Below are 27918 nucleotides of genomic sequence, written 5' to 3' on the forward strand. Positions count from 1 at the left end.
GTGCCTAGAGTTCGTTCAGAGGCTCCGGGGAAACACCGTGGCACTGATGTGCGACAACGCCACGGTGGTGGCCTACATAAAGAAGCAAGGAGGGCTAAAATCGAAGGAGTTGTGCGGCCTCACGGAGTTCCTGGAATGGGCCGAAATGGAGCAGATCAAGATCTCGGCCAGATTCATTCCAGGGAAGAGAAACGTCCTGGCCGACAGCCTCAGCAGAATGGGTCAAGTGGTAGGGTCCGAGTGGTCCTTGCACCCAAAGGTGGCCAAGGCTCTGATTCAGAAGTAGGGCTCGCCAGTGATAGACCTCTTCGCCACGAGGCTGAACGCACAGCTCCCCGTGTTTTGTTCTCCTGTGCCAGATCCGGGGGCAGCGTTCGAAGACGCCTTCCAGCATCCTTGAGACAACCTCGACGTTTACGCCTTCCCTCCCTTTGGAATGCTCAGACAAGTCCTCAACAGGGTGCTGAGAGCGGACAACCTGTGGATGACTTGGTAGCGCCCTGGTGGCCAGAGAGAGTGGTTCGCGGATCTAAAGGAACTGGCGCGCCTTCCATCTTGGCCCCTTCCGGACAGATCAGACCTTCTCCGGCAGCCACACTTTCAAAGGTTCCACGAAAACCCTCGGTCCCTCTGCCTTCACGCGTGGAGGTTATTGAGCGTCTCCTGAGGAAGGAAGGGTATTCGGTGAAGATCCGCAACAAGGATGTCAGGGTACCTGAGACTGTCGTCAGCCGCTGTGTACCAGGCTAAATGGGCTACCTTCACGAAATGGTGCGTCGCTAAGAACATCAAGCCGTTGAAAGCCTCCTTCCCGGAGATAGCTGACTTCCTAGTCTATCTTAGGGACGAGGTAAATATGTCCATCCCAGCCATTAAAGGAGTCCGAGCTGCCCTAGGACAAGTCTTCTTCCTGAAGGGCATAGACCTGGGTTCCTCCAGACACATCTCGATGCTCATCAAGAGCTTCGAACAATCGTGTCCCCCTCAAGCAGTTAGGGTGCCCCAATAGGACGTGGCTAGAGTCCTGAAGATGCTGTCAGAACCTCCCTTCGAACCCCTAAAGGACATCTTGGACAAGGAGCTCACCCTCAAGACAGTTTTTCTGTTAGCGCTGGCATCAGCAAAACGGGTAGGGGAGCTTCATGGACTTTCATACGAGGTGTCACACTTGAAGGGCTGGCGTGAAGCTACCTTCAGGTTCGTACCATCCTTCGTGGCCAAGACCCAGAACCCAGCAGTCTGGGACCCCAAGTTTGAAGGATTCTCGGTGCCGGCAATCCCACGTTCGGACAACCCGAGGGACTTGTGGCTGTGCCCTGTCAGAGCAGTATGGAAGTACTTGGAGAGGACAGCCAGACTTAGACCCGAAATCAAGAATCTGTTCGTGTCTTCAGGATTAGTAAAGAAACCAGTCTCCAAAAATACGATCTCCTTCTGGCTACGGCAGCCTACAGTAGTGTAGGGATTCCTATTCCAGGTAAGCCTAGACCCCACGACATCAGAGGGCTTATTACTTCGTTGGCTTTTGAGAAGAACATGGCAGTCGGCCAAATCCTGTGGCAGGTACTTGGGCTAATCAGTCAACCTTCACAGCTCACTACTTGAAGGAATGGTCAAGGAGGTCCCTGGACGGATTCTCTCGTGGTCCCGTCATTTCAGCATTTCAAAAGATTTAAAGGTGTAGCCCCAGGGAAACCACGGGCAGTAAGTCCAAGAAACACAGGTTCCTTCCTTAAACTCCCCCCCCCCCCCTGTTCCCTTATTACCTTCCCTGAAATGACCCTAAAATCCTTTAACTTCCATGTGGTACATCGTCAGTGAATGAATACGTCTTCAAGGTTTTTTACTGAGGTGAGTTACTTAGACACTAAGATAGTTTTTTGGGTAGTTTTTCCTATTTCTCGTGTTTTCTCTTGGAGGGTCAGCAGAACCTAGCCTCCTATCTAGGTTCCCCTTTTCTCTCCTCATCACAGTCTCTGGGTCCTGTGGGACACTCCCACCTCCTAAGGTATAAGTCTCCTAAGAAACTAGTTTGAGGTAAGTACTCCGTGTTGGAACAAATCACAAATTTTAAGTAATTTGTATTTTTCTTAACAGTACTTACCTCGAACTACTTTCGGGTTATGGCCCGCCCATCCTACCCCGAGTGCATTACAGGACTTAGTAGAAACCTATCTGTCAAACTTACTGTAGATCGAGACCTGAGCAAGCATGCTCTCTGACCCTTGGTCGTCTCTGGGCGCGTATCACTCCGCCAGAGATTACCCCGCTTAGAAAACGGGAGTAGGGTAAACTACACAAAATTCTGGTCGTTGGGAGGAGATCCCAGATACTCCTAAGAAAGTAGTTCGAGGTAAGTACTGTTAGGAAAAATACAAATTACTTAAAATTTGTGATTTTTAATTAATTTGTATTTTTCCTAACATTACTTACCTCGAACTACTTTCGGGTTATTGCCCGCCCATCCTGCCCCGGGTGCCTTACAGGAGTTCGAATAGCATTTTCACATATGCTTACTGGCGAGTCAGACCTAGCAGCACACTCTCGTGTGCTGACCCAGGGTCGCCTCAGGGCGAGTATCCATCCACCACGGGGCGATCCAACAAGGGAAACGGGGATAGGGGGAACTACGCAAAATTCTTGGTCGGATAGTGAGGAGATCCCAGATACTCCTAAGAAAGTAGTTCGAGGTAAGCACTGTTAGGAAAAATACAAATTACTTAGAATTTGTGATACTAGTCCAGGGAAATTTGGCTAAACTTCTAAGTTAAAATTTAAAGCACAATTATGTTGGGTCAGTAGAATAGTTTTGTCCAGTATTAGGAAGTTTGTCCTTGTTTATTTAGTGTACATTATTTGTTTCAAAGGTCTTTCAGAGTTTATATCACATTGATATTATTTTTACAGTAAGGAAACTGTAGAAGACCAAGTAGCTGCAGTGTTTGAGTTAAGTTTGACAGATAATCCACTTTTAAAACTAGCAGAAGAACATGATGCTGTAGACAAGATCAAAGTAAGTAAAATACAGTCAAGATACTTTTTCCTTATTATTGTTAAGATTTTTATATACATTTTCATATTGTTAGTCATAGGTTAAATGATGTGAAATTAAATCTTAAGAGAACTGTAAATTTCATTTTTTTTTTCTTGTAGAATTATGTCAAGAATGCACATTGAAATTTAGCAGACATTTACTTTTCTGTGTATGTTTTTAATGCATTTCATAGTTGCAGGCATTAGAACCTTACATTACTACTATTTTTTTGTCAGTCGCTTAGTGAAGACATGAAGGATTTTTTGCAAAAGTGCCTAACTGTGGATCCCGAAGAGCGTCCGCTACCTCGCAATCTCCTCTCTCATCGCTTATTCCAGCCATTCATTATCTCTGCATCACTTGTTCCAATTCCTCCCCACTTTCCTGTGATAGATCCATCCCTCTGTTTAGTGGACTTCACCCAATATAAGGTTTGTGATATGTAGCATCTCTGATTTACAGATATTGTTTTAAAGTTTGAATAATTATCATTATAGTTTCTCTTTGCAAACATAATCTTCTGTAGTATATTTTAACTCCATTACTTACCATGGAGACTTTAATTGAATTTTATACACTGTCCTATTATGCTGAAATAGGGTTAAGTGTTACAGAAATGTTGGATATGTCTTAATAATGTGTGAATTTTTTGCAGGCAAAGCTTGGTTTACCTCCAGGTAATGGTAACGATATGCTTCCTGATTACCCTCTGATGCCAACTGATCAAGATTCCTCCCCAGTATCAGAGGAGACTAAGCCTAGGAAAAGGTCAGAGGTTTTCTTTGTGTCATTGTAGATTAGAACAAATTTTACAGGTAGGGTACATGGCCTTACAGTACAGTGCATCAGGCATTTGTTGAGATACTACCGCTAGAGAGTTATGGGGTCCTTTGACTGGCCAGACAGTATTACATTGAATCCCTTTCTCTGGTTACGTATTATTTTTTCTTTGTCTACACATACACCAAATTGTGTGGCCTATTCTTTCAACATTCTCCTCTGTCCTCATACACCTGACAACACTCAGATTACCAAATAATTCTTTGCACTGTAAGTGTTCAATGGCTACTTTCCTCTTGGTAAGGGTAGAAAAGACTCTAGCTATGGTAAGCAGGTCTTCTAGGAGAAGGACACTCCAAACCATTGTTCTTTAGTCTTGGGTAGTGCCATAGCCTCTGTACCATGGTCTTCCACTGTCTTGGGGTAGAGTTCTCTTGCTTGTGGATAATTTTGGCACATTATTCTATCTTATTTCTCATCCTCTTGTTTTTTCAAGTTTTTATTGTATATATAAAAGATCTATTTTAATATTGTTACTGTTCTTGAAATTATTTTTGTTCCGTAACCGAAATACAAACCACGCTATTTACAAAGGGTTATTACTTTTAGCGTAGCTGAAATGGCGAGCCATTAGAATTTAACGAGGGTGTATTACCCCCGCGCTAGTTAGCGGGGGGGTAGGGGAGTGGTAGCTAGCTACCCCTCCTCCCCCTCACACACAGGTGAATACTCACTTTCACTTTTGGCTCGGACTGTGACAGACGTCTCTGTCTTGGTCCTCGCTTGGCAGCCATTGTCTGTTTTGTCTTTACTTAATCGCTTACTTTTCTTTTACTCAATATATATGTAAACATGTTTTCATGTTTGTATATATATTTGAGTATAGAAATAAGTAAGTTTCCTTTTCAGATGTGTGTGTGTAGTGTACGATATCTACGTGGAGGCCTCGGCAGTTAGGCCACCACGGCCTAATTTTATGGGTTGCGATCGAGTTTGACTTCGGTCTTTCTCTCTCTCTCTCTCTCTTGAGGTCGTTCACCCTTTTACTATGTTTTACTACGCCCTTGTAGCTTCCTTCCCGTGTGGGTGGGGTTGCTACGCCGTACATTTTGTCTCAATTAGTTTATGAATCTAATTGTAGTTGTTAATTTTTCAGCTTGTAGAACGAGTCCTTTCGGGGTTTTCGTTTTTTTCTTTAGTGTTCATTCATTTTTAAATTACATAATTACATAGTTACATAATTATAATTGTTATAATTCTGTTTTGGTTACAGCTCTCCTTCCGCGAGTGTAAGTGGTTGTGAGGGCACGTGCCTGTTGTGTAATTCTTGTTCCTTTTCCTCGGGATTCCTCTTCGGAGCCTTCCCGGGGGAATGAATGTGTACTAATATTATTTGTTTTATTTTTTTACAGTTACCGATCTAGTTCGTTTCTGTAATATAGCAACGGTGTGAGCTGTCTGGTTGAGTCCTGGGGATTCGGCTGTTGCTGCCTCCCCCCTTGTATTGTCGTCAGGGGCGTGTCTCCTACTGGTAGTACTCCCGTGTCGACGGACAGCTCTCCAGTTCATTTTAGAACAGTCAGGAGGCTTGCCTCCTTGGGCGGATAACTTTCCTTCCGAGGGAAGTTTTTTCCTGTCCAGGCTTGAGCTTTTCCTCTTTTGGGGGGTTCTTCTCTTGCCTTTTTTTCGTGCGACTATGCTCTTGGTGCTGAGCGGTCGCACCTGCAGTTTCGCTCAAGGGGCTGGGCAACTGCAGGAGCTCCTCTTCGGAGGATTGCCCCTTTTAGGTCACTGGCTGACCAGTCTCTTCCACGAAGTGTTTCTCTTTCGTTCGCGAGAGAGTACACTCATAGAGACTCCTCTTCGGAGGTTTCTTCTGTTGCTGTTGCTGTTGGCCTCCCTCGCCGTAAGGCCCTCCGTCCGCCTCGTCGTAAGGGCCTCTCATCTCCCTATAAGGGTGCTTGAGGCGCCTTTTTGAATCTCCGTTTGCAGCCTACAACTTCTTTTTCTCGATCTTCCGTCTTGGTGCAGATGGACAGCAGTCTAATCTCGTCTTCCGACGGGCAACGGTCTTCCCGACGGACAACGGTCTTCCCGACGGACAGCGGTCTTCCGACGGACATCAGTCTCCCGGCGGACAACGATCCCTTCGGGGCAAAGGGTTGCCCCCACGGGGGTTCTTCCCTTGCGTGTCAGGGTTTCCCTGCGCGCCCTTCTGTTCGTCAGCGCTCTCCTGTTCGTCAGCGCTTTCAAGATGATCTTCCCTGCGGTTCCTGTTACGTGCCCTGTGCGCCCACGTTCGCCCTCGCGATCTAGAACTTCGGTTCAGGTCGGGGTCAAGGACTCTTCTTCTTTGCGCAGGCTTCCACGCGTAGCCTTCTGCTCGTCAGCGATCATCAGCTCGTCAGCGATCATCAGCTCGTCAGCGATCATCAGCTCGCCAGCGATCGTCAGCTCGTCAGCGATCATCAGCTCGCCAGCGATCTCCGGATCGCCCACGTGTGTTACAGCTGGCACGCCAACGTTCTCCAACACTTCTGAAGGAATATGGTTCGCCAGCTACTAGCTCAACTGCGGATGCTGATCGCCATCGCGCGACCCTCAACTGCAGATGCTGATCGCCATCGCGCGACCCTCAACTGCGGATGCTGATCGCCATCGCGCGACCCTCAACTGCGGATGCTGATCGCCATCGCGCGACCCTCAACTGCGGATGCTGATCGCCATCGCGCGACCCTCAACTGCGGATGCTGATCGCCATCGCGCGACCCTCAACTGCGGATGCTGATCGCCATCGCGCGACCCTCAACTGCGGATGCTGATCGCCATCGCGCGACCCTCAACTGCGGATGCTGATCGCCATCGCGCGACCCTCAACTGCGGATGCTGATCGCCATCGCGCGACCCTCAACTGCGGATGCTGATCGCCATCGCGCGACCCTCAACTGCGGATGCTGATCGCCATCGCGCGACCCTCAACTGCGGATGCTGCTCGCCATCGCACAACCCTGAACGATTGCCCGCTTACGCATGCTGCTCCTCATCGCACAACCCTGAACGATCGCCCTCTTGCGGATGCTGATCACCATCGCACCCTTTCACGCGATCATTCACCTGCGCATGCTGCTCGCCATCGCACAACCCTGAACGATTGCCCGCTTACGCATGCTGCTCCTCATCGCACCACCCTGAACGATCGCCCTCTTGCGGATGCTGATCACCATCGCACCCTTTCACGCGATCATTCACCTGCGCATGCTGCTCGCCATCGCACAACCCTGCACGATTGCCCGCTTACGCATGCTGCTCCTCATCGCACAACCCTGAACGCTCGCCCTCTTGCGGATGCTGATCACCATCGCACCCTATCACGCGATCATTCACCTACACATGCTGCTCGCCATCGCTTACCGCCAGCGATCTTCTTCACCTACGCGGCAGCACGATCCCTCGCCGTCACGCCCATTCGCCTGCGCGCCCGCGCGATCGCTCACCTGCGCGCCCGCGCGATCGCTCGCCTGCGCGCCCGCGCGATCGCTCGCCCGCGCGATCGCTCGCCTGCGCGCCCGCGCGATCGCTCGCCTGCGCGCCCTCGCGACCGCTCGCCTGCGCGCCCGCGCGACCACTCGCCTGTGCGCCCGCGCGACCATTCGCCTTTGCGCGACCGTTCGCCCTCGCGCGACCATAGTTCGCGGCGAATTCCACAGCCGGTGGTAGCAGCAGGGACGCGTGCTCCTAGGCGGCACTCGGGATCACCTCCATCCAAGCACAGGTTGGTAGTGCAGGACGAAGACAGGTCAGTACAGCATTCTTCCCACCTTCTTTTCAGGCAGGAACCGTCGTGTCCTCTCCAAAGGATCGCCCGATCCCTTTCACCTTAGCGAGGATTTCGGACTCTGTGTCCTTGGAGCAGCAGACATGGTTTGATCCGCTGGCACGGGCGTTAATGAGGTTTATGAAACCAGCACTCACCGGCCAGGGTAACAAACCAGCGGCTGTCTCTCCTACGCTGAAGAGAAAGAGAGGAGTGGACTTCGTGGTGACTTCCCCCAGGGCGAAGTTGGTTCCCAAGAGGTCGGTCTCGAGGGTCCCCTCTCCTGCACGAGTACTCTCTCCTCCCGCCCTGGAAGGATTTTTGGCGGGGGGGCTTTCCGTTGAAGATTTCTCCATCGGACAAGGGGTGACTGCTTACCTCTTCCTCTGGGAGCTTACCAGGTTCTTTCCCTCCTCGGTTACGGCCCGAGGTTTGGTTCAAGGAAGCTACAGGAAGATCAAGGGTACTTTCCTCCTCTCGAGCTCAGGCACCTTGGCCTTTCGTCGTTAAGTATCTACTTGCGGACAAGCTCGATGTTGTACCATCTGGACGCACTGACTGAAGGCTTCCTTCGGGTGTCTCATCTGTGGAGGTCAACGACCTCAGACACCCTTCCATCCTTGAGAAGAGTTTTGTCTTTGCCCAAGGACAGAGACTTAAACATCTGCTGTGCGGAGTAAATCGACTTCCGGTTTCACTCCTCCAAGGCGCTTTCTTCCAGACTCTGCAGGGCTCCAGCTCCCTTTTCTTTCAACCACGTCGGCCTAAGTTATCGGCTACGACAACTGGGACAAGGTGTCCAATTGCAGTTTCCTCCTGTCAGGAACAGATGGCACGGGAGACTCCCCCGGGGGGGCATAGTCCTAAAAGGAGTTCACGAACTCTAGGATTGCAGGTTTTTTTGCTGGGAGGATGCTTAAGGTTACTCATCCGAATGACAGCTTCCCGATGCCCATTCCCGCACAATCTCTGTGAGTAGCCAAGGATATCGCGCCTGCCGTCTCTGTCAGCGAATTCAGTGTCTCTGAACCTCTATGCCATAGCATCAGCAGAGTTGCCCGGTTGGGCAGAATGATCCATACCTTAGGCGAAGGTCTTCCTTAGGATCATCGACGGCTTCACCCCCGGCCCCCTCAGTCGATCCTTTCTTGTAAGGAAGGATCTGAGAGGGGATGTCCATAGTCGACCTCTCAGCCCTGATCAAGTTTGTCGAACAAACTTCGGCCAGCGTAGACCAGCAGAATCGATCAGACTGGTAACGAGGCGACAGGACTCCTTTAACCCTGGATCGGAAGGACGGGTACTTTCAGTTTCCATTCCATCCATCTTCCAGGGTGCTCGTCGAATTCAGCCTAAACTGCAAGTATTCCTGCTTATGATGCAGTGTGGCTATCCCGCCGTGGCATAGCAGGTTTGTTTCCCCAGAGAACTCTCCCTGCCTTCCTCTTGGCCGCTCAGGTGCAGACTTCCGCCTCCTCTGCTGTTTGGAGGGCTGGTCAACTCCGGTAGGCTCGGGTTTCGACCTTCTTCAGCGCCGGGAAAAGCTTCCGAATGCTGACCATGAGTGTGGGCTCATGGTATTTTGCTTGGAGCCTTCTCTTCCTCTGCCTCAACATCTGGAGTATCTGGCCATGATATTGAGTCAACCGCCTTACCACGTTGGAAACCCCGCTTCTCGTCCGTCCAGCGAGGTTAAGCAACGTCGGTACTTGGATGGGTGAACACCTGGGGACGCCAGATTCTGTTACCACATCCTCCGAGCCTTCCTTTCGGTTCACCGTGGCAAGACTGAGGAGAGTCGCAGTACCTGTTCTCAGTCAAGCAGAGTTTTCAGCCCTACCTTGGAACGTTTCCTAGTTCTTCTTTCCTCATTGACCCGTTTATAGTCCGAACGGTCGCCTCAGGATAAGTTCCATGTGGGGCGATCCAAGTTCCGGTGGCTTCAGGCAATGTTTAACCGGACTCCCTGGCCCTATGGGACCAGCGGAACTATTAAACCTGCAATGGGTGTTGACCTATGGAGCCTCTTGATGGTAGTGGATATTCTCGTCCTTTCCCCACATTCTTGATGCGGTTCTCGGACTCGTCAAAGGAAAGGGGGGGGGGCATGTTCCGGTCCAGGCCTATGGTCAAGACCTGAAGGATACCTCTCCATCATTCAGGCAGGCTTAAGGGCCTTAGTCTGGCCCCTCTTCAGATCCTACCGCTCCTGCCAAGTCCCCCTGTTGAGCATCGACTTCATGCTAACCAGCAGGGGACGCATTTTCACACCTTCACATCTTGCAGTAGAGATATCGGGATGATTGAGATTCTCTCAATTCCACCATCGGCTCTCTCATTCCAGGCAGGGGAATGTGTCTCTCAGACTATCCGAGCAGAGCCTCATAGAGAGAGTGTACCTAGGGGTCTTTGACCTTGGGTAACCAGCAAGTGCTGGTCTGGGGGACCTGATCGCGACAGCTTGGAACCTCAAGCTTCCGCTAGTTTTCCCCCCAGTCTCAGACCCCGAGACTCTGGCAAGATGCATTCCGGTGATGGTGGGACAACTTCGACGCCTGCGTCTTCCCTCCTTTTTGTCTGCGGACAATGGGTCTCAACAAAACCAGGTTGTCTGTCAACCTTTCAATGGGAGAGCTCCACTGGGACTATGTGCAGAACGGTTTCTGGACCCTCTGCTTCCCCTGACGGAACTCCCGGGAGAGCTTCTCCCACGGCGCAGACTACTCAAGCAACCACACTGCGACATCTCTCCCGAACCGGGGCGTCGCTTCGGCTTCATGCCTGGAGACACTACGCTTCCTCCTCTAGAAGAGACAACCCGCTACAGTCGCGGTACGGAGGTCGCGTCATCTGCGATAGTCATCCACAGGGGTCTCCCAGGCAAAGTGAAGAGTCTAAGGTGGTTGGTGCCGTGGGAGATATACCTCTTCCCGTGAGGCCTCTTCTCCAGCAATAACGGTCTTATTGCCTTTCGGCGGGAGGAAACTCCTTTCTGCTCTTGGCAATGAAGCCTGTCGCTCAGCCTTTCCCTGACCTTCAGGCTTAAAGGAATAACTTTTTCCTGCCCGCTGGATCTATCCTCGCTCATGCGAAGCTACGATCGTCCCTGCCCTAGTCGGAGGAAGACCTCCAACTTGGAGCATGGCTCGGACTTTTAGTCCTTTAAGAGATCTTCTCAAGACCCTTTTACGACAGGCCTCGGATTGTATTCCGCCCTGGGTCTTCTGCTCACTCTGGCCACGGCCAGTGTGTAAGCAATCTTCTTGGTCTCTTACTACTCCCCCCCTTTCTAAGGAAGAGGGGAAGGCAACATTCAGGCTCGCTCCTGAGTTGTTGGCTAGACTCAGAATCTGAGGGTCCCGACCCTTCGGTCCGATTCATTCAAGATTTGGAGTCTCCATTCTGTGTCTGATGTCCCAAGACCTTCTCTTTCTTGCCAGTACAGGAATCGAGAGGTTAGCGCTGGGAACAGCTGCAGTTTGGCCTCAGTTGCAGCCGATTTGGGAACACAAGGAGGACATGGGGGGAGAGTCACCAGTATACCTCTTCAGCCCGGACTCAAGGACATTCATCTCGACCTGTCTTCAGACCCTCCCCCGTCACGTCGCCCTACAGCACGATGTTAAATACATCGCAACGTCCCTCGCCTTCGAGTAATACTACTCTGTGACGCAGGTGCTACAAGCTGGAGTCTGGAAGCGTCTGATGACCTTCGCAGCCCGCTTCCTGCAGGGCGTGACCCACAGGAGTCTCGATACGTTTTCTATCGCTCTGTGGTGGCTACACAACAGCTGGTCTAACCTCAGGCTCCTTTTTGGACAGGTAGCAGAAGGTTGAGGGCATTGTTATCAGGTTTTAGTCTGCATGAACGAAAGAAGTATGTCTGGCCCTTACTTCTTTCTTCATCATCCCCTCTACGGGGAAGCAGCATCCTGGTCTCTGCATAGCTGACCTCGAACCTCTGCAGGTAAACCATGCTTCCTTGTGTTCCGAGTATTGAGTCAATACTGTCGCGTCCCCCATACCCTGACGAGGTGGTATTGGGAACGTCTTAACCCAGAGTTCCTTCTGGAACTCCAGGTCAACTGCCTAAGACGGGTCACACTTCTTCCTTCACACACAAGCTTACGTAGGCCACATGGTTCCTTGCGGTGCAAGGAACTTGTGAGGTGCAGGGACTCCTTTTCTCGAGTGCGACTCACTCGGATTCTGAGTCCCCGGGTAAAGCCAAAGCCAGTATGGCTGGGGACTTTCCACCCTTCCTAAGGGATAAGTCACCCTTTGTAAATAGCGTGGTTTGTATTTCGGTTACGGAGCAAATGACAAATTCGAAGATAATTTGTATTTTTCCTAACCATACAAACCTTAGCTATTTACACATATTTGCCCGCCAGCCCTGTCCCCCAAGACAAGTCCTACCTCTAAGTGAAAGTGAGTATTCACCTGTGTGTGAGGGGGAGGAGGGGTAGCTAGCTACCACTCCCCTACCCCCCCGCTAACTAGCGCGGGGGTAATACACCCTCGTTAAATTCTAATGGCTCGCCATTTCAGCTACGCTAAAAGTAATAACCCTTTGTAAATAGCTAAGGTTTGTATGGTTAGGAAAAATACAAATTATCTTCGAATTTGTCATATCTTGATTGTTCGTTACTTCTCTTGTATTTTATTTATTTCTTTATTTCATTTCCTCAGTGGGCTTTTTTTACCTGTTGGAGCCCTTGTGCTTATAGCATCCTGCTTTTGCAACTAGGATTGTAGCTTAGCTGGTATTAATGACACAGTAATAATAATAATAATAATAATAATAATTATATTCATTCCAATGTAATCCAACGAGGTTGTTGGATAATAATATAAAACTCTTTGACCATCTCATATGCTCTGAACATTTTTATCTATTTTGTATAGGCATTAAGATCTTTTGCTTATCTAATCAGATAACCGTAATATTTTCTTAAACAACTGTCATCTTATCATCCTTCAGTGGCTGCGTTTGGCTGTCATTTTACTGAACTGCATCATCATTATCATCTCCTCCTCCTATGCTTATTGACGCAAAGGGCCTCGGTTAGATTTCGCCAGTCGTCTCTATCTTAAGCTTTCAAATCAATACTTCTCCATTCTTCATCTCCTACTTCACGCTTCATATTCCTCAGCCATGTAGGTCTGGGTCTTCCAACTCTTCTAGTGCCTTGAGGAGCCTAGTTGAAAGTCTGGTGAACTAATCTCTCTTGGGGGGTGCGAAGAGCATGCCCAAACCATCTCCATCTGACCCTCACTATGATCTCATCCACATATGGCACTTGAGTAACCTTTCTTATAGTTTCATTTCTAATCCTATCCTGCCATTTAACTCCCAATATTCTTCTGAGGGCTTTGTTCTCAAATCTACAAAATCTGTTGGATATTGTTTCATTGTCATACCACGACTCATGTCCATACAATAACACTGATCTCGCTAAACTGATATATACAGTAGCCTGATTTTTGTGTGTAATTTCAGGTGATTTGTTTTCCAGATTTTATTTAACCTAGCTATTGTCTGATTTGCTTTTTTCAATCTTTCATTAAACTCCAATTCTAAAGACCCTGTATTAGATATCATAGTTCCTAAATATTTAAATGATTCTACCTCATTAATTCTTTCTCCTTCCGATGATATTTCATCTTCCATTGCACATTCCGTTCTCTTCATCTCTGTCTTTTTTCTATTTATCTTGAGCCAAAACTTGTGATATTTCATGCATTCTGGTAAGCAAAAATTGCAAATTCTGTGGTGTTCTGCTGATAAGGACAGCATCATCAGCATACTCAAGTCAGCTAACTTCCTATTACCAATCCAGTCCAATCCTTCTCCACCATCTCCAACTGTTCTATACATTACAAAATCCATGAGGAGGATGAATAACATAGGTGACAACACATTCCCTTGGCGTACTCCACTGTTCACTGGAAATACATTTGATAGGACTCCACTAACAGTAACTTTGCACTTACTGTGCTCATGAACAGACTTAATAAAATTTACATATTTATGAGGAACTCTTTAATAACGCAGGACTCTCCACAAAATTGGTCTGTGCACACTATCAAAGGCTTTTCATAGTCCACAAATGTCATCAATAGTGGATTCCTATATTCTACACATTGCTGTACAACATGTCTTAAAATGAAAATTTGATCAGTACAACTTCTACCTTTTCTAAATCTCGCATGTTCATCTCTCAGCTTTTCATCAATCTTTCTCTCTAGCCTCTTTAGAATAAGCAGACTATATATTTTCATGACAACTGACATGAGTGTAATGCATCTGTAATTATTGCAATCAGTCAGATCTCCTTTTTGTTTGCCATTTTCACCAACACTCCTAGCTCCCATTCATCAGGTTTTGCCTCTCCATGCCACATTCTACAAAATAATCTTGTAAGTATTCTGGGAGTCCCTTAATTTTCAGCCAATATCATATCAGCAGTTATTCCATCGTATCCTGGGGCTTTCCATCTCTTTAGTTTTTTAAGAATAGCTTCAACTTCAAACACAATGAATTCATTCATGGACACATCAAGATCTTCATCAGCTTCAGGTATATCAATCAAATTATTCCCTTCATATCTCCTATTCATGACCTCACTAAAGTGTTCCATCCAACGTTGCCTTTCTTCATCCTCGGTTTTTATAACAGATCTATCTCTCTGTTTGATGGGTATACGCTTTTTCTCCTTTGCCCCAGTAGTGATTTCATTAATTCTATGAGCAATTCATACACCATAGCCACTCTCTGAATTCATAGCTTTGTCAGCCTCATATGCTATACTGTCTAAATATTCTCTCCAGTCATTCCTGGCTTTTCTTTCCACTTCACTATCATTACTGGAATACTGAGCATGCTCTACCTTGTAATTTTCATTACTTCCTGTGAAACATTCGACAATCAATTTCTGTCTTTGTCTCCCTTTTATAGTATCCCAAGTATCATTTGATATCCATGGCTTTCTCCTTGTAACTACATCTAAAACTCCACTACCAACTGACTGATATATGTTTTTAATATCACATCATTTTTCATTAATTATCTTCTCCTCTTCTCTTAAAGTCTCTAAGGCTGCAAATCGATTCCTACATTCAATTGCAAATGTTTCTCTGAGCTCATCTTCTAGAAGCTTAGTTGTATCAAACCTAGGTATTCTATCTACATTTCTGTTGGGTGCTTTCAGTTTTAATTTCAGTGTGGCAATGAGGAGCTGGTGATCACTACCAATATCTGCACCTCTATAGCTTCTCACATTTCTTAAGTCCTTCTCTCTTTATTTATGGCAATGTGATCTATTTGATTTTTGTAATTGCCACATGGTGAAGTCCATGTATATTTGTGGATGTCCTTGTGCTGGAAAAAGTGTACCTCTAATAACAAGATTTTTTGCTGAACTAAAACTTATAAAATGGACTCCATTTTCATTTGCAGCTTTGCCTAGTCCCTCAACACCCATCACATTTTTCATGCCTTGATTAATCTTTCCAACTTTAGCATTGAAGTTAGCAATCACAATTTTCATATCTTTCTGGGATCTCATCTATTACACTCGGCAGGTCTTAATAGTATTCATCTTTCATTTCTTCAGGGGCATCCTTTTTTGGTGCATAGCACACTATTATGCTCAGATTGCACTGCTTTGATTTAAACTTTGCTATTAAGAATCTGCTATTTACAGCTCTCCACTCAGTTAATGCCTTTTAAGCTCTTGGTGTCTTTATCATTCCAACCCCTTCTCCTCCAACTCCATCAGTTCTTCCGGAATAGATATATATATATTGCGTTGGTCTAAGATTCCTTACCAATCCCCTTACATCTTGTTTCACCTAGGGCCAAGATATCCAAATTGTACTTCATAAATTCATTCTCCACTTGCTATAACTTTCCAATCTGATTCATGGTTCTAACATTCCAATTACCAATTTTCAATATTAAACTTACCCGATGATCATATAGCTGCAACTCTGTTGCTCGACAGAAAAAACCTACGGGCGGAATACGCCAGCGATCGCTATACAGGTGGGGGTGTACATCAACAGCGCCATCTGTCAAAGGTACTCAAGTACTCGATGTCAACAAAGAACCAATTTTTCCTCTGTCGTGCCAATGGCAGGACCTACTAAATACGCCGTCCCTAACTGGATTTGTTTTCACAACGATTTGGTGAAGTACACTATTCCAGTTTTGAGCTTTCGCTATGCAGGGGTTTTATCTTCATTTCAAAACTTGAATTCGTTTTCGATAGATTTAATTATGGTGACGAAGAGAGTATGGACTCTCTTTCACTTTTAAATGGCCGACCCTTCCCTTAGACGGAAGTGTGTTTAGGTTTTTGGTAATTTTGCTTAACACGTTATAGATCCATTTATTTTATATCTCTCCGCCTTTTTAGGCCTCTTCGGTTAACTTTCCAATTATTATAAACTTATAAAAAATAAATTTTTATGTTTGTTTATATGCGACCTTTCCTAATAGTAGGCGGTCCTAACTTGGAACCGAAGTTAATTAACATTGAGCCCGTTATATCGTATTTAACCTTTAAAGAATTTAATACTTTTTTAATTTTAATGTTTTATGGAACAATTTCTTTGATAGTCTCGTACTGTTTTCAAAGATGAACTAACGTTTAGTCTTTAGTCTCCGCAGTTGTTGACGTTCAGAACGTTCAACTTGCGCTCTATCGTTACGATAGAGAGAGAGTGTATCACGGTTTCACTTTGCAGTAAGAGTAAACCGATTCTAGCGTTTCGTTCATTCTTTCTTAGCTTAAATGGTTTAAATTCTAAATAAAGGAACTTTTTATTTGGGAAACCTTTCAGTTTTTTCCTTTAGCAAATAATATGTTTTAACGATATATAATTGAGCTCTTCTCTCAGGTGCTAAATCAAGAGAGAAGAGAGAGAGAGATAGAGACGGAGGGAGAGAGAGGAGAATAAACGTTTCGTTCAAGCGGGTAACGTTCTCGTTTTTTACTCTTCTCCCTAGTCGCTGTAGGGGAAGAAGGTAAAACGTTTCTAGGGTTTTATTCTTGTTCCCAGGCTTTATGCGGTGAGAGATTGTAAACGTAGTTTATTTGTTCTAGTGTTTAGTCTCTTTTCCAGCCACTGAATTCTTTATCTTTATTTATGTTTTTCTGTTGCATTGTAAAACTGTTTTCGCAATTACTACCTTTTAATGAAGGATAGGATTGCGTGTTTCAGGTAGAAATCAGTTAAAGTTTCGATTTCAGTGAAATAAGTGCAAACAGAAAATCAAAAGTGATAAAGTGATATGCGCAAAGTGTTACAGTGTTGCGTCCGAGGGTTCGTCTGTTCGTGCCAGTTGTTCACCTAGTCCGGGACCTCTTACAAGCTCCCAAGCCCAGGGGAGAAGTAATGTCGAACGACTTATGGGTTCCACAGGCCTTGATCGACGAACAGACGTTTTTCCCTCCGTGGTTTCGGGCGTATCTACACACGTTTGCCGACGTGAGATTGCCCCACCCACACAAAGACGAGAGAGCCCATTTATTCCTCGTCTGCGGAAGAGGTTTCTCGTAAGAAACCATGGACCAAATCTTGCAGCTTTTAAGTGCAAGTCGGTCCCTTCCGCGCAAGTCCAACGGCCTAGGTGTAGCCACTGGGTCAGTTCGGACTCGCTGCAGTCATCCGACGACTGCACACCTCCCAAGAGAGGCAAGGTGGTTCCGCAACAGGCAGTAACTCCGTCTGTTGCCTCACCAGCTGTTTTAGACCCTCAGTCACGACGGACAGTAGCTCCGTCTGTTGCCGCTTTTTTTGTAGACCCTCAGTGGTCTTTACTGCAGTCTATGCAGACTCAGTTAGCTGCGGTTATGCAGGAGTTTCGTGCGGAGAAGGTTGACACTGCTCTCGTTAGCCTACAACCTGCCACTGTTGTGCGCCCAGCTCACGCTGAGGCTGCCTGCTCCCACACTCCGGCAGCGGAGAGCTCCACCTCCGATGCGCAATCGACCCTGCCAGACGCATGTTAACGTTAGCCGACGTGCGGCTCCCTCCGTTAACATGCGTGAGCTACCGCATCAGCAGTGGGAAGGTGGAGTCAAGCTGCCGTGTTTTGACGCGATGCGTTAGTTTCCGCAACCCACGGCAGTCCCCACCACGCACCACCACTCCGCTTTGGTTGTTGCCTGCTCCCACACTCCGACTGCGGAGAAGGTTGACGATGCACCCGTTTGCCTACAACCTGCCACGGTTGTGCGCCCAGCATGGCTGCCTGCTCCCACACTCTTGTTATGAGAGCTCCTCCACCCATGCGCAGTCGACCCTGCCAGACGCATGCTGACTCCCACAGACACACGGAGCACTCCGTTGCCGTGCGTGAGCTACCACAAGCTGCCGTGTTTTGACACGGTGTGTCAGCCTCCGCAACCCACTGTGGTTACCGCCACTCGCCCGCAGCAGACTAGTCAGTCAGGAGTTGAGGCTTCCCCACACAGCTTTGGTTGTTGCCAGCTCACAGACTGTCAAGCAGTTACATGACGTTGCCCTCTGGTCTGCTACTAATGCACCAGTGCTGTATGTCCTCACGCACCTGTTGTGGTTGACAGTTCAGTTTTTTGACAGTTCACAGACTGTCAGGCAGTTACATAACGTTGCCTTCTGGTCTGCTGCTAATGCACCAGTGCTGTATGTCCTCACGCACCTGTTGTGGTTGACAGTTCAGTTTTTGACAGTTCACAGACTGTCAAGCAGTTACATAACGTTGCCTTCTGGTCTGCTGCTTTTGCACCAGTGAGACCCTCACTGAGATAACCTAGCGTTTCTCGGACATGGTTCCTGTAGATGAGAAAGTGCTGTTCTCCCTCCTTCTGATATTCCTTTGAGGACTCTGTCATTTGGAGAGGAGCCTTAAGCTGCTTAACCTCCTATGGACTTTAATTAAAGCATAACAAGGCTTCCAGGGATGGTAAATGGTTCCGCTTCAGTCGCTAACCCCGTCTGTTGCCACACCTGCTCCCATAGACCCTAATGGGCTTTGTTGCAAGACATGCAGTCCAAGCTTGTGTCCTTGTTAGAGGATTTTTTACGGAGAAGAACCTTCTAGCCAACAACCTTCCTACCGGTTGGTTGTACGCCCTGTTGACGATGAGGTATCCTACTCACGTCCGCCAGTTGAGATGGTTCCTCCACCGGTGCGACCCAGGATGGGTTGCCAGTCGCACGTTGACGTTAAGCGACTCTCGGAGGTGGTTGTGGACGTTCAGTGTGTCACTAGGAAGACGTTCAACAACCAGCAGAGATGACTTGTTGTGACGCAGTGCGGCAACCTCAGCAACCCTGTAGGGGGTTGACTGCACAACCCAGACAGTCTACACAGTTTCGGGTTGACGCTGTTCTTCCTCGCGTCCCCATGGTTGACAGTTCACAGACTGTGCAGCAGTACCATGATCTTGTGTCCGGCTCCGTCACGCATCCACCAGTGCGACCAGATTCAGCGAGTCAGACGTTGCCCACTCCGTTGCCGTTTCCTCATCAGTTTCGGATGAGGAACCCTCTGATGAGGACATTGCTGAACAAGACGATCAACCCCCAGCCCTGCTATCCATCCAGAAGATGCTGAAGAAGGAACACTGCCCTGTCAGGCTGTGGATGAGTCTGGTTAGGACACTGTCATCCGTGGTTCAATTTGTGTCACTTGGAAGACTACACCTCCGTCCTCTTCTGTATCATCTAGCTTTTCACTGGAAAAGGACTAGACGCTAGAAGCGGTCTCGATCCCGGTTTCCGGATAGATAAAGTCTGGTCTGACTTGGTGAAAGGACTTTATCAACCTTTGAAAGGGTCTTCCCCTGACTGTTCAGACTCCCAACCACGTTCTCTTCTCGGACGCATCGGACGTAGGCTGGGGAGCGACATTAGGCGGTAGGGAATGCTCGGGATTATGGAACTCGAGTCAAAGGACAATGCATTTCAACTGCAAGAAGCTTCTGGCAGTACGTCTGACCTGGAAAGCTTCAGGTCTCTCCTTCAAGGCAAAGTGGTGGAGGTGAACACGGTCAACACCCTGATTTGACGTACATCTCCTAGCAAGGAGGGACCTACTCTCTGACATGGTACGAGTTCGCAAGAGACCTCCTCTCCTGTTCAACAGGTCTAGACTTTTCACTAGTAACGAGGTTCATCCAAGGCAACTTGAATGTCATAGCAGATTGTCTCAGTAGGAAGGGACAAATAATTCCAACATATTGGACCCTCCACAAGGATGTATGCAAGAGACTTTGGGCCACCTGGGGCCAGCCAACCATAGATCTCTTCGCAACCTCGATGACCTAGAAGCTCCCAATACTTTGCTCACCTATCCCGGACCCAGCAGTAGTTCATATAGATGCCTTTCTACTAGATTGGTCACATCTAGATCTATATGCATTCCCTCCGTTCTAGATTGTCAACAAGGTACTGCAGAAGTTCGCCTCTCACGAAGGGACAAAGTTGACGCTAGTTGCTTCCCTCTGGCCCGCGAGAGAATAACTCACCGAGGTACTTCGATGGCTAGTAGACGTTCCCAGAACACTTCCCCTAAGGGTGGACCTGCTACGTCTGCCATGCGTAAAGAAGGTACTCCAAGGCCTCCACGCTCTTCGTCTGACTGCCTTCAGAATATCGAAAGACTCCTGAGAACTAGAGATTTTTCGAAGGAGGCAACCAGAGCGATTGCTAGAGCAAGGAGAACATCCACCCTTAGAGTCTACCAATCGAAGTGGGAAATCTTCCGAAACTGGTGCAAGTCAGTATCCGTATCCTCGACCAGTACCTCTGTAACTCAAATAGCTGACTTCCTCTTTTATCTGAGGAAAGAACGATCTCTTTCAGCTCCCACTATCAAGGGTTACAGAAGCATGTTGGCATCAGTCTTCCGTCACAGAGGCTTAGATCTTTCCAACAATAAAGATCTACAGGACCTCCTTAAGTCTTTTGAGACCACGAAGGAGCGTCGTTTGGTTACACCTGGTTGGAATTTAGATGTGGTTCTAAGATTCCTTATGTCAGACAGGTTCGAACCACTTCAATCAGCCTCCCTGAAAGATCTCACCTTTAAGACTCTTTTCCTGATATGCTTAACCACAGCTAAAAGAGTCAGTGAGATTCATGCCTTCAACAGGAACATCGGATTCTCATCCGAAACGGCTACATGTTCTACAACTTGGTTTTCTAGCCAAACACGAGCTGCCTTCTCGGCCTTGACCAATTTCGTTCGATATTCCAAACTTATCGTATGGTTGGAAATGAACTAGAAAGAGTATTATGTCCTGTAAGAGCTCTTAAGTTCTATTTTAAAAACCTTTACGAGGCCCGTCTGAAGCTTTATGGTGTTCAGTTAAGAATCCATCTTTGCCTATGTCAGAGAATTCTTTATCCTATTTTATCAGACTGTTAATACGAGAAGCTCATTCCCTTCTGAATGAGGAAGACCAAGCTTGGCTGAAGGTAAGGACACACGAAGTTAGAGCTGTCACAACTTCCGTGGCCTTTGAACAAAATAGATCTCTGCAAAGTATATTCGACGCAACCTATTGGAAAAGCAAATCAGTGTTTGCGTCTTTTATCTTAAGAATGTCCAGTCTCTTTACGAGAACTGCTACACTCTGGGACCATTCGTAGCAACGAGTGCAGTAGTGGTGGGGGCTCCACCACTACAATTCCCTAATTCCAGAACCTTTTTAATCTTTCTCTTGAAATATTTTTGGGTTGTCCGGAAGGCTAAGAAGCCTTTCGCATCCTACTTGATTTGGCGGGTGGTCAAAATCATTTCTTGAGAAGCGCCTAGATTAGAGGTTTTGATGAGGACCTTTAGTATGGGTTGCAACCCTTCATACTTCAGCTCCTAGGAGTCGCTCAGCATCCTATGAGGATCGCGAGGCTCAGTAAGGAAGACGTACTTAAAAAGGCAGAGTAATTGTTCAAGTCGTCTTCCTTACCAGGTACTTATTTATTTTATGCTTGTTATTTTGAATAACTGCTAAAATGAAATACGGAATACTTAGCTCATAATAATGTCAACATGTAATGCTGGTGTCTACCCACCCCCCTGGGTGTGAATCAGCTATATGATCATCGGGTAAGTTTAATGTTGAAAAATGTTATTTTCCTTAGTAAAATAAATTTTTGAATATACTTACCCGATGATCATAAATTAAAGGACCCACCCTTCCTCCCCAATAGAGACCCAGTGGACAGAGGAGAAAATTGGTTCTTTGTTGACATCGAGTACTTGAGTACCTTTGACAGATGGCGCTGTTGATGTACACCCCCACCTGTATAGCGATCGCTGGCGTATTCCGCCCGTAGGTTTTTTCTGTCGAGCAACAGAGTTGCAGCTATATGATCATCGGGTAAGTATATTAAAAAATTTATTTTACTAAGGAAAATAACATTTTTCAATTTTTCTTTAGTATTTATAAACCGAGATATTCTTAGCACCCCTCTACGCCCGGACTGGGGGCCATTCTGTCATTTTCGCTTTCCGTAGACTGACTATATCCATAGAGGATTCATTGGCTAGATTCATCAAAGGATAGTCAGTTCCTTGTGATGGGCAGTGCCTATCTAACTAAGGCAAGTGACCCCTGCCGGTCCATACTAATTCTAGAAAGATCATCTGCCAGGCACCGAGGGTATAAGCCGAAAAGACAGCTTGTCAATCACCTTAAACCTAATCCATCACCCTGCTACCAGTGACTTCTTCGAGATTTAGGGGGGCATTTCCTCCACACTCAAAGTTCTTGTTACTTCACCAGGTTGCTCATCCCCTGATATAACCATTGGCAAACATGGACTGCTAAGGATATACCACCTAGCACAGTAATATACTGCCTAGCACGGTATATACCGCTTAGCACGGTATTTTGAATTTATGAGTGTGCTACCTATATGCAGTTATGGTCCGTCTCATTGAATATATCAACATTGTGGACTTGGGACTATTAAAACCTGATATGCATTGAGATTCATAATTGTGATTTATACTATATTAACTTTAAATAACAACTACACTATATAGAACAGTCAATTTGGCACTCATAATCCCCTCAGGTTACTTGGCACTAGGGAAAGTAATTGTTTGACAAGAGGTCACTTAATTTCTCTCAGACTTGGTGAACTCAGAATTAAGGAGACTGACAACCTCTGGCTTAGAATTTTGGAAATTCAGATTATTGCATTTTTGGATGTTTCAAATAGGTTATTTTAATGAAAATAATTTGTTTGTTTATTGCTAAAAAGTATTTTTATATATATACTCATGTATGTTGGGTCTCGTAGGCAACCTTTCTCTGACTTAGGTACTGTATGTATTTTCACTTTTTCTTCATATATTCCAGGGAAAGCTCTAGTCTAGTATGCCATATAATTATGCCATTTTCTTTGATTTTATGAAGAATAAATTATCCATTTCCTTATATACTACACAATATTTCTTAATAAACATTTGCTGCACATCTCTAAGGGATGTTTTGCTTATTTCTTTGCTTGCTCATTTATATACTATATTTACAATTTTTACGTAATGATTATGCTAAAAGATGCATAAGGTTTCAGAGATAAGAACTTTATTGACCAAAAGCATAAGATTTGCCCAGATGAAGAAACAGACAAGAGTTTATTATGTTAGCCAGTCTTGCTCATGCATGGTATTTGGGTACATAAAGCTTACATGGTACTGCATTTGTGTGCAAGGAGGAACATTTCTTGATTTGAGGGAAGGGACTCATCACTTGTTAGTAAATAACCATGAAATATGATGATTATGCCCTTATATTCCCCATTGGTGAAGTAAAATTACAGATAAAAACCCATACTTACCGGTATATACATACTAAAGTATATTCAATAAATCTGTACAAAAAAAACTTTGAAGCACAATTTATGAAAATATGACATTTTGGGGGAAGATAAACGATACAACTTTTTTCTAACATTAACTGATTTTTGTCTTTCAAACATGAAAATGGAATTTTATAGCCTACATTGTGTACATTTACTATTAGCAACACAAGAAATTACATACAAAAAATAGTGACTATTAAAATTAACATATTGATAAAAGTACTGTATATTATTATTATTATTATTATTATTATTATTATTATTATTATTATTATTATTATTATTACTTGCTAAGCTACAACCCTAGTTGGAAAAGCAGGATGCTATAAGTTCAAGGGCTCCAATAGGGAAAATAGCCCAGTGAGGAAAGGAAATAAACTACAAAAGAATTTGACATTAATAACTTTAAAATAAATCTTTCATATATAAACTATAAAAACTTCAAAATAACAAGAGGAAGAGAAACAAGATAGAATAGTGTGCCTGAGTGTACCCTCAAGCAAGAGAACTCTAATCCAAGACAGTGGAAGACCATGATACAGAGGCTATGGCACTACCCAAGACTAGAGAACAGTGGTTTTATTTTGGAGTATCCTCCTAGAAGAGCTGCTCACAATAGCTAACGAGTCTCTTCTATTCTTACCAAGAGGAAAATAGCCACTGAACAATTATAGTGCATAGTAAAAATTGAAATGCTGATAGAATTTACAATTACCTCTTTTTGTGTATAGAATTATCTTTCGAATAGTTTTAGAAGGAGAATAATGTTATGAAATAAAAAAGTATGTAGAGTTTGAAGTAACCACAAATTAACAGTGTTTTAATGAGTCTCAGTCACAGAGATTAAGAGATTTAAGGTATTTTATGGACAATGTTTGACAGATTTTGTGCTAGTTCTTGTGCCACAAAAAATGCACAGTGGGAAATTCTTGCTCGCACACTGGTGCAATGCTCGTAAATCGACCTGAGTTGTCATGCTCGTATAGCGATTTGTTCGTATTCTGAATTACTCATAAACAGAGGTACAGTAGTTCTGTAATCAAGACTTCAAACGGAACATGTTTTTGAATTTATAAATAGGTAATTTACAGAATAAAATGGGAAGTTACTATTTGACCCATTTGGTTAGATTTCATGTTGGGTTTACTTGATTTTGGTAACTAGTGTTTAAACATTCTAAATCTCAAAGCAGATAAAAGAATAAGGGGAGAAGGGTAGGCTAGTGGATTTAGATGGCAGTATAAGGTATAGTCCATTTCTTTTAGCGAGTCATATTTGCACCGACTCGCAACGGTGCCCTTTTAGCTCGGAAAAGTTTCCTGGTTGCTGATTGGTTAGAATTATCTTGTCCAACCAATCAGCGATCAGGAAACTTTTCCGAGCTAAAAGGGCACCGCTGCGAGTCGGTGCAAATATGACTTGCTGAAAGAAATGGACTATAGTGTGCAGGTTAAGGATTGGCTTCTACAATAAGAGGGAGCTAAGGCTCTTAGGCTATTTACTAAGTTTGCTGTATTCATGCAATCCGAGAAGACTAAGTTCTAGGGAGTTTGTGGACTTGTGGTACATTCACTTACTGGTGCCAGCCATCAGATCTGCTGGGCATCACAGGGGAGTGAAAGAGAGAGATTACCATGTAAATATTTAAAGAATGAATTTAGTTATTCTAATTATGACTCTGAAGCTTGAAGGATCTTGATGTTTTATTATTACAGGTTAGATGGCAGAGAACAACTGTGTGAGAGGAGTATGAGAGAAATTTACCACTTATGGCAACTTGCAGGTGGTAATGTAGAACAGGAACTGAAGAAACAGAAGCTCATTCGAACCAAGCCTGCTATCCTATCCTTACCAAGGTAAAAGAAGTGTGAAGAATATGTACAAAGAATGAAACATTCAATAAGATCAATACAGTATATAATTGGATGAGATTGTTTGGTTAAAGATATTAGTTTTACATTTGGATAAATGCTTTGTTATTCTGGCTTATATAAATTTCATATGCTATTCTTCAAAGTTGCATTTGTTCCTACTGTTTATGTAATACAAATTACCAACCTTTGATAGGAGCATGATTTCAGCAAGCCTGGAATGGCTGTTAAACTTTTAACAAGGTAAATATTAGTTACCTGGTGGTTGGTGGGTAGGTCCCAGCCACCCAACAGATGGAGCATCCCTCAGTTTGACTTTGACAGTTTTGTCAGCTGATCACTAGTTTTAGCAGACATTTTCAAATTCTATGAAAATCTTGTTTTAAAAAAAGTTAATTGGGCTTTATTAAATCTTTTTCTACTTTTTTGCTCAATTTCAGGTGCATTTTAACTATGAACTTTTAAATATTTAACTTAGCCGGTGAATATATATAGCTGCAACTCTGTTGCTCGACAGACAAAAAACTGTAAAAAAACTCGCCAGCGATCGCTATACAGGTTGCGGGTGTGCCCATCAGCGCCAACTGTCGGCCAGATACCATACTCAATGTAAACAAAGACTCAATTTCTTCTCTGTCGACGTGTCGACAAGACGTACTTTACTCGCTGTTGAAACCTGGAGTTTTTCCCATCATCTTTGGTGAAGTACTTTATTTTGGTTTTGAGCTTTCGCTGTGCAGGGTTTTTCTTCAAATAAATCCTTGAACTCTTTTTTGTATCGGATTCATTGTTGATGACTTAGATCGTTTTTTGGAATTTTCCCTTGACCAATTCAAAATGGCTGACCTTTCACAAGTTCCCAAGTTTAGAAAATGCAATGCTAGGGACTGTTCTAGGCGTCTTCCAAAGGCTTCTCTCGACCCTCACACTGTTTGTTTCAATTGTCGGGGTAAAACCTGTCAATTGGAAGATCGGTGTGAGGAATACGTGGGCCTTTCGGAATTCAATTTTATCGAATTTGAGAAGTACACACGCAGGCTAGAGAGAGATAGAGTAAGGAGAAGTTCTTCTAGGTCGATAGATTTTTCCTCTCCTCATGCCCCTCAACCTATTCCTTCCCCTGTAGTGGTTGTTCCTAACCCCCCGCCTAGCACTCAGGAACCATCGATGGCTGACATGATGCGTGCTATCCATGCCTTGGGGGAGAGAGTTGAGTCCCTTGCAAGTGACCGCAATCAACTCATGGCGGATGTTAAGGAGCTAAAGTGCCAAAGTGCCGCGGGAAGTGATAAAGTGCCTAGTGAAAGTGTTGTGAACAGTGTTGCGCTTGAAAATTCGTCTGTTCGTGCCTGTCGTCCTCCTAGTCCGGGACCTCTTGCAGGCTCCCAAGCCCAGGGGAGAAGCAATGTCGTACGACGCATGGGTTCGAGAGGCCTTGATCAGCGAACAGACGTTCCCTCCATGGTATCAGGCGTATCTCCCCAAGATCGCCCCTACCTACGTAAGACGAGAGAGCCCGTTTTTACCTCGTCGTCCGAAGGTGTTTCTCGTAAGAAACTTTGGACCAAGGTCTCACGACCTTTAAAACGTAAGTCGGTCCCTTCAGGACAAGTCCAACGTCCCGGTTGTAGCCACTGGGTCAGTTCGGACTCGTTGCTGTCATCTGATGACTGCTCACCGCCTAAGAGAGGCAAAGTGGTACCGCCTCAGTCGCTAACCCCGTCTGTTGCCGCACCTGCTCCCGTAGACCCTAAATGGGCTTTGCTGCAAGACATGCAGTCCAAGCTTGCGTCCTTGATGGAGGACTTTAATGCGGAGAAGGTTGCTGCTGAACCTTCTGGCCAACAACCTTCCAAACGGTCTGTTGTGCGTCCTGTTGACGCTGAGGTAACCTTCTCGCGTCTACCAGTTGAGGTGGTTCCTCCACCGATGCGACCCAGTGTGGGTTGCCAGCCACACGTTGACGTTAAGCGACGCTCGGAGGTGGTTGTTGACGTTCAGGACGTTCAACAACCATCAGAGGTGACTTGTTTTGACGCGGTGCGTCAACCTCCGCAACCCGGTATGGTGTTGACTGCACAACCCAGATGGTCTAGACAGTCTCGGGTGGACGCTGTGCGTCCTCGCGCACCCATGGTTGTTGACAGTTCACAGACTGTGCAGCAGTTCCATGACGTTGCGTCCGGCTCCGTCACGCATGCACCAGTGCGACCGGACTCAGCGAGCCAGACGTTGCCCACTCCGTTGCCGTTTCCTCATCAGTTTTCGGATGAGGAACTATCTGATGAGGACGTTGCTGAACAACAAGATGACCAACCGTCAGAACTGGACGAGCCTAAGGCAACTCAACCATCATTGGACTTTAGAAAAGTCATGGCTGTATTCAAGGAGTTGTTTCCTGACCATTTTATTTCTGTGGCTCCTCGTTCTCTGCCGTCGGAGTTTGTATTAGGCATGCCTGCTACCGCACCTGCCTTTACTAAACTCGTTCTCTCACGCTCATCCAAGAGAGCTTTGCGGCTGTTAGGAGACTGATTAGAGTCTAA

At 45.7% G+C, this 27918-nt stretch overlaps 1 protein-coding gene across 1 annotated transcript in view; it reads left to right on the forward strand.

Moving 5' to 3' along the window:
• The window catches only part of LOC137658720 (TBC domain-containing protein kinase-like protein), a 129881-nt gene that overhangs the window by 26846 nt on the left and 75117 nt on the right, over nucleotides 1–27918 (forward strand). Inside the window, exons 6-9 of the mRNA XM_068393717.1 lie at nucleotides 2908–3013; nucleotides 3271–3465; nucleotides 3690–3802; nucleotides 25217–25357. Coding sequence (XP_068249818.1) covers nucleotides 2908–3013; nucleotides 3271–3465; nucleotides 3690–3802; nucleotides 25217–25357 — 555 coding nt within the window. The remainder of the gene's footprint in view (nucleotides 1–2907; nucleotides 3014–3270; nucleotides 3466–3689; nucleotides 3803–25216; nucleotides 25358–27918) is intronic.

This window comes from Palaemon carinicauda, chromosome 19 (assembly GCF_036898095.1).
Source record: "Palaemon carinicauda isolate YSFRI2023 chromosome 19, ASM3689809v2, whole genome shotgun sequence".
NCBI lineage: Eukaryota > Metazoa > Arthropoda > Malacostraca > Decapoda > Palaemonidae > Palaemon > Palaemon carinicauda.